The sequence below is a fragment of the Erythrolamprus reginae genome, chromosome 1 (assembly GCF_031021105.1).
Source record: "Erythrolamprus reginae isolate rEryReg1 chromosome 1, rEryReg1.hap1, whole genome shotgun sequence".
NCBI lineage: Eukaryota > Metazoa > Chordata > Lepidosauria > Squamata > Dipsadidae > Erythrolamprus > Erythrolamprus reginae.
This window is the reverse complement of record NC_091950.1, coordinates 397,026,772-397,046,392: the sequence shown is the minus strand read 5'-3', so window position 1 is coordinate 397,046,392 and position 19,621 is coordinate 397,026,772. Positions and strand designations below refer to the sequence as shown.

Below are 19,621 nucleotides of genomic sequence, written 5' to 3'. Positions count from 1 at the left end.
ACCATAAGTTATTCAAAATAAAATTTAGAAAATCAAATTGGCTTTGTTAACATCTGCAAGTTGTAAGATTCAGGCTTTCCAGGCAGAACGAGCTTGGAGAGGTTAGTGCTTTGGGATCCACCATCTGATATAGGCTGTTTTTGCTCTAATGTGGTCATTAGTTGGTAGCATGCAGGCAGTTCTCTCTCCCAGGTCTGACCTTATGATTGCCAGTATGGAAATCTCATGGATTTCCTGAATAAGTATAGCTGGTAGGCAGCTTCGGTGAATCTTCTTTGAGTTCCCACTAAGTTCTACTCCAGTTGAGTTCCTGCTGAGTTTCCAATGCAATCAAACTGAGTTTCCACCACAGCTATAGAAAGTGCCCAAGTGGCAATAGCTTTAGGTTGGAAGGATGCAACAAAATGGACAATACAAAATTGGTACTGGTACATGGTGGACCGCATTCAGTTTGAAATGGATATAAAGATGAATATGGTTAATGAAAATAAATTGCGAGAACAGATAGGACGATGGGATGGGGTAGGGGTAGGGTGAGATGGGATAGGGTGAGATATGGTTAGTAGAATTCGGGACGAAGCTACAAAGAATTAATTGGAACTACTTTATGTTGTGATTCAGCCTGAGGCTGCTCAGGGACCAGCTGTGTCTCTGCTGGCTCCATGCCCGGAGGAGGATGACAGCGCAGAGGAGGGGGCTGAACAGTCGGACGGGGGAGAGGAAAATCAGGAATGGGATGAAGGAGAATAGCATGAGAGCCCCGGGGGGGGGGGGCGCTCTCCCCAGCCAGTAGCTTGGAGTCATTAGGTGATGACGCACAAGCTGTCATTGACATGAGACAGCGACGTTCAGAGCAACGAAAGGAGCAGTTAAAGAGATATTTTCACCATTGAAGTAGAAACAGCTGGGTTTGGGTGTGGTACTCATCAGCAGGGTTTAAAAGGCAGACAAGCCCTTTAAGCCATGTGAAGTGTTATCAGCTTGGCGTGGCGTTATCCTGTCTTGTTTCTCGGCGTCTCTGTTCCTGGCTTGTGGCCCAGCAGCTTTGGAAGATCCGTGGAAGGTATAGGTCTGCTATTTACAGCTTTGGTTTGGCAGCAAGAATTCTGTATTGCTGCATGGACTTTTGGCCTTCGTGAATATATCTGAAGATACAGCATTTTCCTGTTTGTAAGGACATTTTCTGTTACCTGTGTTTTTCTTGGATTTTATAAAACTGCCTTTGCCTTTTACCAGTGTGTCTGGATTCTCTTTTTGGGTTGGTATTGGCTTCTGGAGTGACCCAGACAGAACACTTTATAATATGTAAATAGACATATTGATCTTAGTTCAAAAGGCTAAATGTAAAGTATACCCTCATTTTGGTGATGGGGTTTGAATGTTGTCTGGTGGTTGTTGTGAGTGCTCCTTGTCCCCCTCAGGTCATGTCAGATTCTGAGGAGGGGGAGACCGGCCCCTCTGGATACCCTGGGTCAGGGGGGTTGCCAGCTGATGCAGAGAGTGAGAGTGAGGGAGAAAATGACCTGAGTGAACCCGAGGAACCACTAGAGGGGGCTGATATAACAATGGGGGAGTGGTCCCAGTCAGAGGATGAGGAAGACATTAGAGTGGATAATCCGTGGATAGATCCTCAATATAGGAGATTGCTTAAAAGGCAAGAGGAATTGCATAGCAAAAGGTATTAGCTTACAACCTTACCTCATTGGGGTGTTATGTTACTTCCAGGCAGTATAAAAGCGAGTCTGTGGAGAGGGGCGGCATACAAATCTAAATAATAAATAATAAATAAATAAAAGGATTTTGGGTAATTGGTTGTGGAGTTTCAATGGCGTTCAATGGAAGAGGTTTTAGAGTGGGGCTGTGCTTTGAAAAGGGCTTCATAAACATGATTCCTGCCTCACTAAAAGACATTCTTTGCTGGATAATTTTTGTCCGGGACTTCGGTGAGCTGATTTGTACTCTTGAATGAGAAATGGACTTTGTTATCTAAGGAATGCCATTAGGCCAAGCTGGCACTTTCCCCAGGCTTATTTGATGTTTCATTTTAGATAGAGAAATTACTCCTTTTTTCTTGCCATGCAATCTGCTTTTTGATGTGTGTTGCTTTTATCAATAAAGAGTGTGATTTTACCATTTTTGAGTCAGGGGGTTCGCTCCGGGGGTCGTGCACAGAACAGTGGTGGGTGCATAGAACACCGAGCACTGTGTTATATGTAGTGTGCATGTTTTTATTATTACCAAAAAAAAAAATCAATAAAAATTATTTTTTAAAAAAACTGTGTTTCCATCAAGTTCCCACTTCAATTTCATAATTTCTTTCCTAGGGCGGCTTTCAGGTGGCGGCGGCCCTGGTGGCATCATCCCTGGTGGTGTTGGACCTGGTGGCGTCTTCCCTGGTGGTGTTGGACCTGGTGGCGTCTACCCTGGTGGTGTTGGACCTGGTGGCGTCTACCCTGGTGGTGTTGGACCTGGTGGCGTCTTCCCTGGTGGCGTCGTCCCTGGTGGCGTCTTCCCTGGTGGCGTTGGACCTGGTGGTGTTGCCCCAGGTATTGGTGGAGTTCCTGGGGTGGCAGCAGTCCCCGATGCAGAAGAGCTCCATGCCATTATGGATTCTGTCCTGTATCTTAACTGTGTTTCTATGCACATTAGGAGCTGGTTCAGCAGCGGCGGCGGCAGCAGCAGCGAAAGCAGCAGCGAAAGCAGCAGCATATGGTAAATATGCAACCTACCGTATTTTTGGAGTATAAGACGCACCTTAGTTTTTAGGGAGGAAAATAGGGGAAAGAATCTACTTACCAGGTATTCATCTCGCTAGCATCCTTAGCTAGCACATTAGTTTATCCCCTGGTTAGGGCTTTAAAAAAACTTTATTTGGAGAGAGTAACAATGAAAGAGCTTGCAAGCCAGCAAGAGCTGGGAACATCATTAGCATCTGGAAAGAAACATTCGGAGCAAGTAGAGCAATGGAAAAATCCTGGAAAATTTTAGGGCTTGGAAAACATTCTTTGCGGAGAGTAACAATGAAAGAGCTTGCAAGCCCTTAAGACCTGGGAACATCGTTAGCACTTGTTGGTTATGACCTATAAAGCCCTTCATGGCATCGGACCAGAATATCTCCAGGACCACCTTCTGCCGCACGAATCCCAGCGACCGGTTAGGTCCCACAGAGTTGGCCTTCTCCGGGTCCTGTCGACTAAGCATTGTCGTTTGGCGGGACCCAGGAGAAGAGCCTTCTCTGTGGCGGCCCTGACCCTCTGGAACCAGCTCCCCCCAGATATCAGAGTTGCCCCCACCCTCCTTGCATTTCGCAAGCTCCTTAAAACCCACCTCTGTCGTCAGGCATGGGGGAATTGAAATTTCCCTTCCCCCTAGGCTTATAGAATTTATACATGGCATGCTTGTATGTATGAGTGGTTCTTTAAATTGGAGTTTTTTTAGATTGTTTTAATATTAGATTTGTTTACATTGTCTTTTTATATTGTTGTTAGCCACCCCGAGTCTTCAGAGAGGTGCGGCATACAAATCTAATAAATACAAATACAAATACCTGGTTCGGGCTGGAAAGAAACTTATTTGGAACAAGTTAGAGCAATGAAAAAACCCCTGCAAAGACTTAGGGCTTGAAAAACATTCTTTGCAGAGAGAAACAATGAGAGAACCTGCAAGGCAATAGCTGGGAAGATCGTTAGCAGCTAGTTAGGGCTGGGGGAAAAAATGCTACATTCAGAGTATAAGGCGCACCCAAATTATCAGCCACTTTTAGGGAGGAAAAAGGTACGTCTTATACTCCGAAAAATACAGCATTTCATTTTCTCATAGTGACAGAGTTTGTGAGTAGCAAGATGTAACGATCGTTTTCAAAATGCCAAACCTCAGCGAAGCATTAAGTAGATTGAAATACAGAATGGCATGCAAAATAAATTGCTGACTGATGCAAAGTAAACTTATTTCATACCACGAGCCTGGCAAAATATGTAATATTATTAAGAATTCATAGATGTTTAATTTTTTAAAAACACAAGCCTCTCTGTAGGCAAAACACGTTAAATTATTTTGAAAATCTACTGTATTTTTCGGAGTATAAGATACACGGGAGATTAAGACACATCTTAGTTTTGGGGGAGGAAAATAGTGAAAAGAATCTGCTTACCAGATATTCATCTGGCTAGCATCCTTAGTCTGATCAGTTTCAGCACATTGTTTTATCCCCTGGTTAGGGCTTTAAAAAAACCTTATTTGAATAGAGTAACAATGAAAGAGCTGGCAAGCCAGTAACAGCTGGGAACATTTTAATGATCTGGGTTTTAAATATGGGTTTTACGATATGGGTTTAAACTAGCTTTTATAATTGGGCTTTAGAACTATTGTATTGATAAATTTGTATTAAATACAAATGAAAGTGAATAACATTATCTAAAATCCGGATGATAGCATTTGGAAAGGAGGTAGCACAGGATGAAAGATATACACCAAAATAAATTGGACAAATAATTAGAAACATTTGATTAATTTGACTAAGAATTTGACATTTGATATTGTATTTTAATACAATGTAATATATTTTAATTTGAGGTATGTAAATTGGAATCTCTGTAAGGTGTGAAAAACAATTAAAAATGTATACCCCCCCTCCCAAAAAAAGAACTACAGTGATCCCCCGCTCGTTGCGAGGGTTCTGTTCCAGGACCCCCCGCAACGAGCGGGTTTTCGCGAAGTAGCGCTGCGGAAGTAAAAACACCATCTGCGCATGTGCAGATGGTGTTTTTAACTTCCGCAGCGCTAGCGAGGAGCCGAAGATTGGGGGCGGCGCGGCTGTTTTAAAACGTTGCCGCCGGCATGGGGGGCTTCCTAGCAGCCCTCCAAACCCGGGTTGGGGGTCCGGGGGGTGCTGGCAAGCCCCCCATGCCGGTGGCGACGTTTTAAAACAGCCGCGCCGCCCCCAATCTTCGGCTCCTCGCTAGCGGGCAGGCAGGCGGCGGACAAGCCGTTCGCTGGCGCTTGCTCTCGCCGCTTTCGAGCTGAGTCCTGAAGCGAATTCGCTTCAGGACTCAGCTCGAAAGCGGCGAGAGCTAGCGCCAGCGAACGGCTTGTCCGCGCTCGCTCTCGCCGCTTTCGAGCTGAGTCCTGAAGCAAATTCGCTTCAGGACTCAGCTCGAAAGCGGCGAGAATGAACGGTGTGGGCGGGCGAAGGGCGGGCGGCAGCGAGGAGTTTGCGTGGGCGGTGGGGAAACTCCTTGCTGATGCCCGCTGCTCGCCCTTCCGCCAGCAAGAGGGGGAAGACCCAGGGAAGCCGCCCAGCAGCTGATCTGCCGGGCGCCATCTACGCATGCGTGCCCATAGAAAAAAGGGCACGCATGCGCAGATGGTGTTTTGACTTCCGGGTTGAAAAATCGCAAATTACCCTGTTCGCAATGGTCGGGGAAGCAATAACCGGGGGATCACTGTATTGTATTGTTTTTTTAATATGTTGTGAGCACCCTTAGTCTTTGGAAAAGGGTGGCATGTAAATCAAATAAATAAATAAATAGATTCAAATAAATAAATAATCTAATTATTTGTTTCAATATTTTTTCCCTCAGGAATAGGTCCTGGCGGAGTTAGGCCTGGCGGAGTTGTGCCTGGCGGAGTTGTCCCTGGTGGAATTGTCCCTGGCGGAGTTGTCCCTGGCGGAGTTGTGCCTGGCGGAGTTGTCCCTGGCGGAGTTGTCCCTGGCGGAGTTGTCCCTGGCGGAGTTGTGCCTGGCGGAGTTGTGCCTGGGGGAGTCGTCCCAGGTGGAGTTGTGCCTGGCGGAGTTGTGCCTGGGGGAGTCGTCCCTGGCGGAGTTGTGCCTGGCGGACTTGTGCCTTTGAATGGTGGACTTGGTAAGTTGTGCCTTTTGAACTAGGGACTAGGTAAGTTCTTATGCATGTAGGAAATGAAAAAGCACGCCATTACTGCCAATGGCATTTTTATGCTGCCTGTCTTGGTGGCTTGCAAGCAAGGTGGTTTATAGCCAAGCACAACTAGCCATTTTGTGCCAGCTCTAGAGTGGGTGGTTTAGCAGTTTAACTCAGTGCCTGACCCTTAGTGAAACAGTGCGACTTTGACGGGAATTTGGAAGCACGCCTCCTCTTTCATTATGCCTGTTCTATGGCAGCCCCTTCCCCAGAGACACAGACCTTGCTGTCTTCAGGGAAGCAGTGAAGACCTGGCTTTTCCACTAGGCTTTGGAACTATAGTCCGATGGTGCCAGCAAGGGGTGGTGGATTTATGGGTGCAGGTTTGATCATATCAACATTTAGGCTAAATTGGAGGTGATGGGTTGTATTGGAATTGCATTGTATTCTGTTTGCCACCCAGAATTCCTTCTGGCAGATGAGCAGCCATGCAAGTTTGTTTCCATAAATGAATGAAATAAATAAATCCTTGCTCAGTGTCAGAATCCAAGTTAAGAAATCTCTTAAAAGGTGGCCATCCAGTTTCTAGATGAATATATCCAGGGAAGGGAAGCCTACTAGCATTTCACACTTCAAGTCTTCTTACCGTTAGGACAGACCTGGGCAAGATGCGGCCGGTCTGCTGTCTGTGACCGGCCCGCAGAGGTCGGTCCAACTTTTCTAGATAAGAACCGGGTGTTCAAAATATAATATATAACATATAATTATATATATAATATACAGTGGTACCTCAAGATACGAACCCCTCGTCTTACGAAAAACCCGAGATACGAACCCGGGGTTCAGAAAATGTTTGCCTCTTCTTACGAACTTTTTTCGTCTTATGAACGCCAAACCCGAACTTCCGGGTTCGGCATTCGGGAGGCTGCTGGGAAGCCCCCCGGCTGTTTTAAAAGGTGACAGCCGGGCGGCGGTGTTTTTTTGCGGGGGTTTTTTCCCCCCCTGCACGGATTAATGGATTTTACATTGTTTCCTATGGGAAACAATGTTTCGTCTTACGAACTTTTCGTCTTACGAACCTCCCCCTGGAACCAATTAGGTTCGTAAGACGAGGTATTACTGTATAATATATATATAATGTATAATATAATATATAATTATAATTTATAATTATAATATAATTAACTCAGTTCTACCCAATAATATACAGTATTGGGTAGAACTGGGTTAATTATATTAGTCTGGCCTTCTAAAACCATCCCAATTTCTCATGCGGCCCTATGGCAAAATTAATTGCCCACCCCTGCCTTAGAAGGTTATTCCAACATTCAATTGGAAACTGCCTTTCTTTAACTTAAATCCATTATTTATTTATTTGTTTGTTTATTTGTTTGTTAATTTAATTTAATTTAATTTAATTTAATTTAATTTAATTTAATTTAATTTAATTTAATTAATTTAATTTAATTTAATTTAATTTAATTTAATTTAATTTAATTTAATTTAATTTAATTTATCGTAAAATAATAAGTTTTACTGATTTTCTTCTCTGTGGTTGCTTTTTAGATATTTGAAGCATGGTATCATATTTCTCTCTAGGCTCTTTTTTCTCAAGCCTTAAACATGTCTAACAACTTCAACCTCACTTTGTTTCAGGTTGTTATATCATAGTTGACCTTTTCTGAAAGTATTCTGAATCCTCCGGTTCCTTAAATTTTGTTGCCTGCAATTGGTACAATACTTCAGCTGGGTGTTATTCCCACATCTTGGACACTGTACTTCTTTTACTAGTGAAGCCTAAAATTGTTTGGCTTTTTGGCAGCCACATTACCCTGCTGACTCATATTCAGTTTTGCAATCATGGTGTCATGGTTATTTAGCTGAAGTTAGGGTACCATTGGGGTGATTCCCAATCCTGCCATGAACTGGGGGACTATTGCAAAATAGGTATTGATGATCCAAAGACCTCATATTTATTTTTCTTGTATTCGCAGTTCCAGGAAGTGCTGCGGCTGCTCAAAAAGCAGCACTCAAGGCAGCAAAATATGGTAAGGTCACTTCAAACCAGCCCAGACAACAATTTAGAGCAGCATTGTAAATATAGGCAACTAACAGGTTCTACTAGGGCAGCGATGGCGAAACTATGGCACGGGTACTACAGGTGGCACGCAGAGCCATATCTGCTGGCACGCAAGCATTGCCCTAGCTCAGGTCCAACATGCATGTGAGCGCCGGCCAGCTGATTTTTGGCTCACCCAGAGGCTCTGGGAGGGTGTTTTTGGCTTCCAAAGAGCCTCCGGGAGGACGGGAGAGGGTGTTTTTACCCTCCTCCAGTTCCAGGGAAGCCTTTGGAGCCTGAGGAGGGTTGTTATTATTGTTGTTGTTGTTGTTATTATTATTATTATTATTATTATTATTATTATTATTATTATTATTATTATTTAGATTTGTATGCCGCCCCTCTCCGCAGACTCGGGGCGGCTCACAGCAGTGATAAAACAATATATAATGGCAAATCTAATATTAAAGTCTAAAATAACAATTTTACATTAAAAGCCTGTTGTTCTAAGGAGAATCGGTCCTTTGGAGAAAACATAGCATCTGAAGAAGGCTCTGTCCCAGATCCCTTTCTCATCTCCTGTTATATACATCATAGGAAAGTTTAGTGGGTGGGGTCTGAATCAAGATGAAACTGGTAGCATCTTTTCTGGACACGTTTATTAACAGGCATAGCTTTTGTGAACCGCACCGCACTTTATCAGATGCACAGAGCCCTTGATGCAGCTCACAAAGGCTTGTACCTGCCAATAAACTGTGAGTCAGAAAGGGTGCTTCAGAAGATAGACAGACAGACAGACAGACAGACAGATAGGATAGATGGATAAGATAGATAGATAGGATAGATTAGATAGATAGATAGATAGATAGATAGATAGATAGATAGATAGATAGATAGATAGATAGATAGATGATTGATAGATAGATAGATAGATAGATGATTGATAGATAGATAGATAGATAGATAGATGATTGATTGATAGATAGATAGATAGATAGATAGATAGATAGATGATTGATAGATAGATAGATAGATAGATGATTGATAGATAGATAGATAGATAGATAGATAGATAGATAGATAGATGATTGATAGATAGATAGATAGATAGATAGATGATTGATAGATAGATAGATAGATAGATAGATAGATAGATGATTGATAGATAGATAGATAGATAGATAGATAGATGATTGATAGATAGATAGATAGATAGATAGATAGATAGATAGATAGATAGATAGATAGATAGATAGATAGATAGATAGATAGATTTTCTGTTGAATCACCCTGGTGTACCCAAATATGGGAGGAAACATACTGCTTCCTTTTTGTCTCTCGGCCAGTACCATGTCCAAGGCAGTTAAATGTTTATAGCCGACAAACTATATTCTACATTTATTTATTTAATTTATTTATTTATTCTTTGTCCAATATACAATACATATGAAAGAGAATAGGCAATAAGTAATATATATAAAGATAGGAAGTAAAAAGAAGAGAAGTAGATAGGAAGAGAATATGTATAGAGGAGAGAATATATGAGATAAAAGGGATAAGGAAAGACTACATGTGGAACTTGTGTTTATAGCCGACGAACTATATTCTACATGTGTAATTTTTTGGCGATAATGAAAAGGAAGGGAGACTAGTATAGATGTATTTCAAGCTATTTGCTCTCATCAGCTAGCTATACCCTTACCGGGATTTGAACCTGAGGTGTAACTTTAACCTCTAGACCACAGGTTCTCCTCCTCTCAGCTTGTACGAAGGAAGAGTTATATGTTTTGTCTGTCGAATCAACCTGAAATATCCAAATATGGGCGGGAGCATACTGCTTCCCTTTTGCCTCTCAGCCCCTCTCCTAGGGCTATATTTTTGTAGCTGACAAATTATATTCTATATGTGCAACATATTTTTGCTGATAATGAAAAGGAAGGGAGACTAGCATAGATCTGTTCCAAGCTATTTTGCTCTCATCAGCTAGCAATACCCTTACCAGGATTTGAACCTGGGTAGTCTGCCTGTAAAGCAGTAGCTTTAACCTCTAGACCACAGATTCTCCTCCTCTCAGTTTGTATCAGGGAAGAGTTATATGTTGTTTTTTTCTGCCAAATCACCCTGGTGGTTTTGCTGGCTCAGGAACTCTGAACTTTACTGACTCAGGAACTCTGGGAATTGAAGTCCACAAGTCTTACAGTTGCCAAGGTTGGAGATGTCTGCTGTAGAATGTCCAGGAATACAGTACAAGTGGCAAATAATAGGTTTATATGTAAAGGTCACTATTTGGGGTGTAGTTGACATGCCCAGCCTTCGATCTAGCTTTCCTTTGCAGCTGGAGAAATTGCATAAGATGGTATGATAGCAGAAGGGCAAAACACCTCCTCCAATACACAGTCATGCAATTGCCGGGGAGAATATCACTACATCATTTAGCAGCACAGTTCGAGGGGCGCAACAAACAATTGCAGGAAAACACTGCATCATTGAGCAGCCTCATTTTGCAAAGGAAAAAAGCCATTGTAATTAGAATACAAGTAGCCATCCGCAGGCATGGTGAAATAAGTTGGTGGGTTAGGAGAAAAATATAAAGTACAAAGGCTTCATGTTTTGAACTGAGTATCGTCCTTGGAGAACTTAAATTCTTACACAATAAAACAGAAAACTGAAGATTCGGAATATTACAAAATCTGGGGGAAATTTTATGAATGGATGCAAGTTAAATATAATTAAAGCATATTAATAGTTTTCTAAAGTGAAGTAAAAGAATGAGAAAATAGAGGGTAGACACCCAGATGATGAAAAAAAAGAAAGAAATGGGGGCAGTACTAATGTAACACAAATCTAAGATAGTTCATAGTTTATATTATTTTATATGGGAAAACTATTTTTATTAGGTAAACAGCTTAAATGTTTGAGTGAGGGGAATTTCTTCTCTCCCCATAAATAATGAAGGATATGGGATTTGTAGAATGTTAGATATGAAGGATATATTTGGTTGTTTTTTGTTGTTTTTATTGTTGTCGTTTTAGTATCAGTTAACTAGTTTAAATGTTGGAGGGATGAACCTCCTTAGAGTACATAAATCATGTTGGAATTTAGCATATGTATATGGTTGGATTATTATTATTATTTATTAGATTTGTATGTGATATTGGAATTGTGTTTTTTTTTATTTGCATATGTTTTATCTTAAGGTGGAATTTTTTTTTTAAAAAAAATTATACCTAAAAGAAAACTGTCTCTTTCTTAACAACGTTTGCTTCGCCCCAGTAGCAGCTGCTGGAGGAAGAGGATTTGGGCCTGGAGGAGGCCTAGTTCCTGGTGCTGGTAGAGGCCTAGTTCCTGGTGCTGGTGGCGGCCTAGTTCCTGGTGCTGGTGGTGGCCTAGTTCCTGGTGCTGGTGGCGGCCTAGTTCCTGGTGCTGGTGGCGGCCTAGTTCCTGGTGCTGGTGGCGGCCTAGTTCCTGGTGCTGGTGGCGGCCTAGTTCCTGGTGCTGGTGGCGGCCTAGTTCCTGGTGCTGGTGGTGGACTTGTGCCTGGCATTGGAGGAGCTGGAGGTAAGTAATGCCATACGCCACGGGTACCAGAGGTGGCACGCGGAGCCATATCTGCTGGCATGCAAGCTGTTGCCCTAGCTCAGCTCCAACGTGCATGTGTGTGTTGGCCAGCTGATTTTTGGCTTGCACAGACGCTCTGGGAGGGCATTTTTGGCTTCCAGAGAGCCACTGGGGGAATGGGGGAGGGCACTTTTACCCTCCTCCGGCTCCAGGGAAGCCTTTGGTGTTTGGGGAGGGTAAAACACGAGCCTACTGGGCCCACCAGATGTTGGGAATCAGGTTGTGTCCGGCCTCCGGAGGCGAGAGAAGCTGTTTTTGCCCTTCCCAGGCATTGAATTATGGATGTGGGCACTTGCGCATGGGCGATAGCACGCACCCACACTTTTTCGGCAACCGAGGGAAAAAAGGTTCACCATCGTTGGCATATGCCAACACTTATTCATGGCACCGGACCAGATTTTCTCAGGGACCGCCTTCTGCTGCACGAATCCCAGCGACCGGTTAGGTCCCACAGAGTGGGTCTTCTCCGGGTCCCGTCAACTAAACAATGCCGCTTGGCGGGACCCAGGGGAAGAGCCTTCTCTGTGGCAGCCCCGGCCCCCTGGAACCAACTCCCCCCAGAGATTAGAATTGCCCCCACCCTCCTTGCCTTTCGTAAGCTCCTTAAAACCCACCTCTGCCGCCAGGCATGGGGGAATTGAGATGCTCTTTCCCCCTGGGCCTTTACAATTTCATGTATGTTTGGTTTTTTATATTAATGGGGGTTTTAATCATTTTTAGTATTTATTGGATTATTATTGTACATTGTTTAATTACTGTTGTTAGCCGCCCCGAGTCTCCGGAGAAGGGCGGCATACAAATCCAATAAATAAAAAAATAAAATATTATCAACTATATGTATTTTATTATTCCCAGACAAATTAATATTTCTTTGCGAAACGCAACAGAGTTTCTGATCAGTTCAGAACACAAGGCAACTAAGCTAAAACACTGAAATGCCCTTAAAAATTTAATTAACAATGCCAAGGAATAAAACAACAAGCGCCCCAGCAGCACAAATACGTCCAGCAATAGCAAACGTTTACCTACCTTCCTCAGAGGTAGTAGGAGAGGGTCAAGAAAGCCTTCAAGAACGAAGAGTTCCACAATAGAGGCACCCCCTCCAAGGTTGTTTCGATTTCCCTGTTCAGAAATGCTGAAACGCAAATCCTATTCAGATATTTCGCAAGCTGTATTGCAAGTCAAAGCAGTGTTATTCTGTATTACCTTTTGATTTTCAAATACTGCTGCAGGAAATCCAGGAAAGGGATTGTTTATCCATCTCGGCAATTTTAAAATGTATGGGCTTCAACTCCCAGAAGTCCCCAGCCAGCAAGCTACGGTAGTTTGTAGTCTGCATCTGGTAAGAGTTGCGGAAAATTAGAAACACTGATTTATAGAAAAATAATCAGGGATTCATCATTTGAAAGCTGTGACTAAGAAATACAGCTCCTATACCATTTTCAACCTTTTTCATTGTTGTTAGTAAACACATGCTCAGTGGTGTTTCAAAGACTGGTAGATAGATCTGTCAAATCCAAAACCAAACCAAATCCAAACTAAATGAACTCCAAAGCAAAATCAAAACAAACCAAATCACACCCAAAAAAAGACAAAAATATAGCCAGTCAGTTTAAAGTGGGAGAGTTATAGTGCCAATTCTATCCCAAATGAATGTGTTAAAATTTCTCTTCTGGTTCTGTTGATTCAGTTTTTACATAGCCATGCTTTCTACTGTTTTTACTACTTGGGAGGAAAAGCACCGTATTTTTCGGAGTATAAGAGGCACCTTTTTCCTCCCTAAAAGAGGCTGAAAATTCAGGTGCATCTTTAAATGTACCTTTTTTCGAAGCTTTTCCCCCCACCCCTAACTAGGTTCTAACAATCTTCCCAGCTCTTACCTTGCAGGTTCATTTATTGTTACTCTTTGCAAAGAATGGTTTCCAAGGCCTAAGTCTTTGCAGGGTTTTTTTCATTGCTCTAACTTGCTCCAAATGTTTCTTTCCAGCCCTAACCAGGTGCTAACGATGTTCCCACTTCTTACTGGCTTGCAAGCTCTTTAATTGTTACTCTCTCTGAATAAGATTTTTTAAAAGCTCTAACCAGGGGATAAAATAATGTGCTGCAGCTGACCAGGCTAAGATGCTACCCAGATGAATATCTGGTAAGCAGATTCTTTTCCCTATTTCCCTCCCCCAAAACTAAGGTGTGACTTATATTCCGGTGTACCTTTTACTCCAAAAAATATGGTATATCATTTTGCCTGCCCTAAAGACAATGTGCAGATGCTGCCTTCTGCAGCTATTCCCTGCCTGCTTTGATCGATTGTATGCCATCAGGTTGGTGTCAACCATTAGCAACCACACAGATGTGGTTCTTCCAGATCTTCCAACTGCTTACTCATCACTACTGTAAATGAGTCCATCCACCTGGCTGCTGGCTAGGGAATTCTGGGAGTTGAAGTCCACATATCTTAAAATTGCCAAGTTGAGAAACACTTCTTTAATGAGATATTAGAGATTTGAAGTTTGTTCCATTCTAAATGCTTAATTCTTCTTCTGTTCTTCTTTCTCCTAGTAGCTGGGGCAGGTATAGCAGCGAAAATAGCTGCTAAAGCAGCCAAATACGGTGAGTTTTCTCTCCATCTAAGGTAGCTTTTCTTGGGATATATAATTTTCTCTCTCTGTAGGCCATTTAACAAAAAGCTCTATGCCTTTTTAGGATAAATGCCAAATTACCAAGATCAATTATGGGTTCCTCTATTCCACAATGCCATTTCTGAGTTGGGCAAGGGCAGAAATCTGGAATTTATTTAGATACCCTATGTAGGGAAAGTGTACACCAAATGTCTATTATATGCTGCATGTGACTTCCAAAAGTTTTGAATGGAGTTCCCAGAATCACCTAAAATTTGCAAGTGAATTATTACTTTTGGAAGTGACTGGCAGGGAACATTATTAATTATAACGGTAATTGATTTGTTATCTTATGGAAATTAAATGTAAAGTTAATTTAATTTTTGTATGGAGTCACTCCTTTTTGTTTCTTGCCCTTGAATATCTTAGGGTTGAGGTAGCTGTATCACATCACTCAAAAAGTTTCTCATGGGTCACTTATTTTATTGGCATGGAAGCAGGTGGGAAAATCTGGTTTGCACAAACACCAAACCCATGATAATGACCGTGTCAAGTGACAACTTGTCAGAGTCAGAATAAGACGAGGCAAAGAAAACTTTCAGAAATATGATTGCATAAAGAGCACAGCTTTTTAACACAGCATCCACGTATGAATGAGTTACATAGAGGGATGAGGCAGAAAGAAATTAAAAGCAAGCGCAAATGAGATATGCTGCCATTTTAGGGTTTATTTTTTTTAAAAAAAAATCTCATTATTAAGCTGATATATAACAGGAGTAAAATATCTAAGTAGGATGCTTGGCTGCATAGCTAGAGGTATAACAAGCAGGAAGAGGGAGATTATGATCCCGCTATATAGAATGCTGGTGAGACCACATTTGGAATACTGTGTTCAGTTCTGGAGACCTCATCTACAAAAAGATATTGACAAAATTGAACGTGTCCAAAGACGGGCTACAAGAATGGTGGAAGGTCTTAAGCGTAAAACGTATCAGGAAAGACTTAATGAACTCAATCTGTAGAGTCTGGAGGACAGAAGGAAAAGGGGGGACATGATCGAAACATTTAAATATGTTAAAGGGTTAAATAAGGTTCAGGAGGGAAGTGTTTTTAATAGGAAAGTGAACACAAGAACAAGGGGACACAATCTGAAGTTAGTTGGGGGAAAGATAAAAAGCAACATGAGAAAATATTATTTTACTGAAAGAGTAGTAGATCCTTGGAACAAACTTCCAGCAGACATGGTAGATAAATCCACGGTAACTGAATTTAAACAGGCCTGGGAAAAACATATATCCATCCTAAGATAAAATACAGAAAATAGTATAAGGGCAGACTAGATGGACCATGAGGTCTTTTTCTGCCGTCAGACTTCTATGTTTCTATGTTTCTAAGTGAAATCATCCTAAACCTAACAGGGGAAGTAAAAGGACAGAATGGGAAACATTTGATCTTGTCTTTTTTACTTTTTTCTTTTTTAAAAAAAAAAATTGGCTTTTTGTGAACAAAAACTAATCACAATATCAACCAAAAAAAAAGAATGTGCAGCAAAAACATTTTGGCATGGAAACATATTTACAGTTACATTACTGTTTCTTCAGTTTCTCTATTTTTTTGTTTAAGTTACATTTAACTTATTTCTTTCTTTCCATCAATTTATCCCACACAGTGTAATATTGTTCTTTCTGTTTGTTCTGTAACTCTAGTGTAAGTTTGCTCCATTTTGTACATTCTAGTAATTTCCTAATTACCAGATCCTCGGTTGGTATGTTATCCTTTCTCCAATTTTGTGCAAAAACCAGTCGGGCCGCAGTTAGTACATGTATTATCAAATGGTAATTAGCCTTGTCATGTTGTTCTCTGATTATTCCTAATAAAAATATCTCGGGTTTTAATTCTAATTCAAACTTTAATATTTCTTTTAACATATTTTGAATCATAATCCAGAATTTCCCTGTTTCTGGGCATAACCACCACATGTGGTAATAAGTACCATACATTTCCAACAGTCACAGAAACAGAGACACACACAAAAAAAGTATACAAACAAAAACATAACATACAAAAACATACAGCTTTATAGGTTACTTTGGTATCAGAACTTAAGCATCTAACGATTAACTTGCCAGCTATTCTGCTATTCTGCTAGACCTTGTTCCTTAAAGCCTATCTATTTATTTTTTATTTTTTTATTTATTGTTAGAGTTGAAAGGGACCATGCAGGTCATCAAGTCCAACCCCCTGCCTGAGCAGGAATCCTAAAGCACCCCAGCCAAATGGCAGTCCAATCTCCTCTCTTGAAAGTGTCCAGAGTTGGGGAGTTCACAACCTCCGCAGGCAGGTTGTTCCACTGGTTGATCGCTTTGACTGTCAGGAAGTTCTTCCTTACTTCTAGGTTGACTCTCCCCTTGGTCAGCTTCCAGACGTTGTTCCTCGTCTGGCCCTCTGGTGCTCTGGAGAATAGAGTGGCCCCCTTCTCTCTGTGGCAACCCCTCGTATACAGCTATCATGTCCCCTCTGGCCCTACTTTTCTCTAGGCTATCCATGCCCAGTTCCCACACTCTCTTCATAAGTCTTGGTTTCAAGTCCCCTAATCATTTTGGTTGCTCTTTTCTGCACCTTCTCCAGAGTTTCAATGTCTCGTTTGAAGTGTGGTGACCAGAACTGGATGCAGTACTCCAGATGTGGTCTGACCAGGGCGTAGTAGAGTGGTATTAATACTTCCCTGGTCTTGGAGTGTATCCCCCTGTTGATGCAGCTTAGGATAGTGTTGGCTTTTTTGGCCGCTGCTGCACATTGCTGGCTCATGTTTAGTGGATTATCCACCAAGACTCCAAGATCTCTTTCGCAGTCACTACTGCTAAGCGGGGTTTCTCCCAGACTGTATGTGTGTCTAGGTTTTTTTTTTTACCAAGGTGAAGGACTTTGCTCTTGTCGACGTTGAACATCACATATGTTTTATTCTATTTCATTTTCTGACTTTACTGTAAACTATGCTTTATAAATTACATGGTTTCTATCTCTTTGTGTTTCTTTTTCTGGGTTATATTATTTCTCATTACTGTGAATTGGTATTTCAGTAGGAATCAATGGGTGAGTTTAGCAACAGTTTGTCTGCTTGCTTGGTTGACCATAATTAAAAGGATTTATAAGATTACTCTTTGCTTTATTCATTTTCTTTTTGATGTGTATGCAATGTATACAATTCTTTTATTTAACACTGTCTGCACCTCAATTTTAAAAAAAAAGCAAACTGATTATACGTTGTACAACAGGTCTCCGTCCAGGAGGTGGCGTCTTGCCTGGTGGTGGCGTCTTGCCTGGTGGTGGCGTCTTGCCTGGTGGTGGCGTCTTGCCTGGTGGTGGCGTCTTGCCTGGAGGTGGCGTCCTGCCTGGAGGTGGCGTCCTGCCTGGTGGCGGTGTTGTGCCTGGAGGTGGCGTCGTACCAGGAGGTGGCCGTATACCTGGGGGCAGAGTTCCTGGTGCAGGTCTGTGCTTCATTGAGTACACGTCGTCCTCAATTGATTAGAAATAGCATTTTGACTTATATACCACTTCACAGTGCTTACAGCCCTCTTTAAGAGGTTTAGAAAGTCAGCATATTGCCCCCAACAATCTGGGTCCTCATTTTACCAACCCCAAAAGGATGGAAGGCTGAGTCAACCTTCAGCCGTTCAGAATCAAACTTCCAAAGATGGGCTACAAAAATGGTGGAAGGTCTTGAGCATCAAACCTATCAGGAAAGACTTCATGAACTCAATCTGTAGAGTCTGGAGGACAGAAGGGAAAGGGGGGACATGATTGAAACATTTAAACATGTTAAAGGGTTAAATAAGTTTCAGGAGGGAAGTATTTTCAGTAGGAAAGTGAACATAAGAACAAGGGAGCACAATCTGAGGTTAGTTGGGGGAAAGATCAGAAGCAATGAGACAAAATATTATTTTAATGAAAGAGTAGTAGATGCTTGGAACAAACTTCCAGCAGACGTGGTTGGTAAAGCCACAGTAACGGAATTTAAACATGTCTGGGATAAACATATATCCATCCTAAGATAAAATACAGGAAATAGTATAAGGACAGACTAGATGGACCATGAGGTCTTTTTCTGCCGCCAATCTTCTATGTTTCTGGCAGTTGGGACTGGAATTCCGGTGACTAAGTGTTGCAGATATTAAGTGAGTCATCATGGGATCAAACCTAAATTTATGACCATGGTTGTTAAGTTAATGACAAGCTCATTAAGCAAATGACAGGGTCTTTAAGCAAATCTGACTTCCCCAATTGACTTTGCTGGTCAGAAACTGGTTGAAAAGTTCACAGCAGCATCATGTGATTAGAAATCTAATAAATAATAATAATAAGACACTTCAACCATCGTAAATTAAAGTCAGTTGCCACACACCCAAGTTGTAATTATGCGAATGCAAGGCTAGTACAAAAGTCATAACTTTGTGAAGGGGTTGTAAGTCACTTTTTCCTAGGCTGTTGCAATTTTGAATCGTTTTGAAAAAGAGTTATAAATCAAGGGCTACCTGTAATCCTCAGATTGTCCTGCGACAGGAGTAATTTCCTAGAGAATCAGCCCTCACAATTTCTCATTCTGACAGGCAAAAATTATCTCTGGCAATGGGTTTCTGATGGGAATTATTTCCTCTTCTTTCACAGGCATTCCCATAATTGGAGGACAAACAGGAGTCAAACCACCTAAATACGGTACCACTGCAGAATGAAAAAAAAAATGCTTATAATTCATCATGTTAACTCCAATACGTTCATGAAAGGGAGAGAAAGTGAAAGAGAGAAAAAGAGGGAGAATAAGAGGGAGAGAGAGAAAAAAAAGATTTTAAAAATCAGCTTAGAATGGGAGAAACAACCATTTGGGAGCGAGTGGCACATTTAATTTTGTTTGAGAAGGCCTAGGAGCACAATGGGTGAAAGGATGATGCAAAATAAATGATTTTTCGCTGGTCCGCAGAACTTTTGGCTTATGCAATTTCTGCATACATTAACTACAAAATGGCACTTTTTATCCACTGATATATTCACCTGGATACAGTGGTTCTCAATCTTTCTAATGCCGCAACCCCTTAATAAAGCTCCTCATATTGTGGTGACCCCCAACTATAAGTCTAGCGCCAATTCTCCCAACAGAGCTTTAAGCTGATTGGCAGGAAGATCAGAGGGACACCCCCACTGTAAATGCCTGATTGGTCGGATTGTAGAAATAGGTTCCAAGGCACCAGAATAGAAGCTTTGGTTCCTAGCACCATGGGAAATTTGTCTTTTCCCTTGGTCTTTGGCGACCCCTGTGAAACGGTCGTTCGACCCCCAAAGGGGTCCCGACCCCAGGTTGAGAACCACTATAGCAGGAAGCTCTCCTGCTCAGGCCCCATACTAGGGAATCCTTTTTGTTATTGCACAGCCCTTTTTTCTTCTTCTTATAAACTGCTCAA

General features: G+C 41.8%; 1 protein-coding gene across 29 annotated transcripts in view; it reads left to right on the top strand.

Moving 5' to 3' along the window:
• Positions 1-19,621, top strand: part of ELN (elastin) — a 174,894-nt gene that overhangs the window by 140,795 nt on the left and 14,478 nt on the right. For 14 of the 29 annotated variants that reach the window (XR_011557578.1, XR_011557579.1, XM_070735085.1 and 11 more), the window contains 8 exons: positions 2,325-2,546; positions 2,650-2,712; positions 5,580-5,861; positions 7,871-7,924; positions 11,212-11,493; positions 14,110-14,160; positions 17,444-17,656; positions 18,834-18,881. Coding sequence is in view for 26 of the 29 variants with exons in the window: in XM_070735085.1 (XP_070591186.1) it covers positions 2,325-2,546; positions 2,650-2,712; positions 5,580-5,861; positions 7,871-7,924; positions 11,212-11,493; positions 14,110-14,160; positions 17,444-17,656; positions 18,834-18,881 (1,215 nt within the window). In the remaining 3 variants the exon portion in view is untranslated. The remainder of the gene's footprint in view (positions 1-2,324; positions 2,547-2,649; positions 2,713-5,579; positions 5,862-7,870; positions 7,925-11,211; positions 11,494-14,109; positions 14,161-17,443; positions 17,657-18,833; positions 18,882-19,621) is intronic. The other 15 variants (XR_011557580.1, XM_070735088.1, XM_070735079.1 and 12 more) reach the window with 3 other exon arrangements.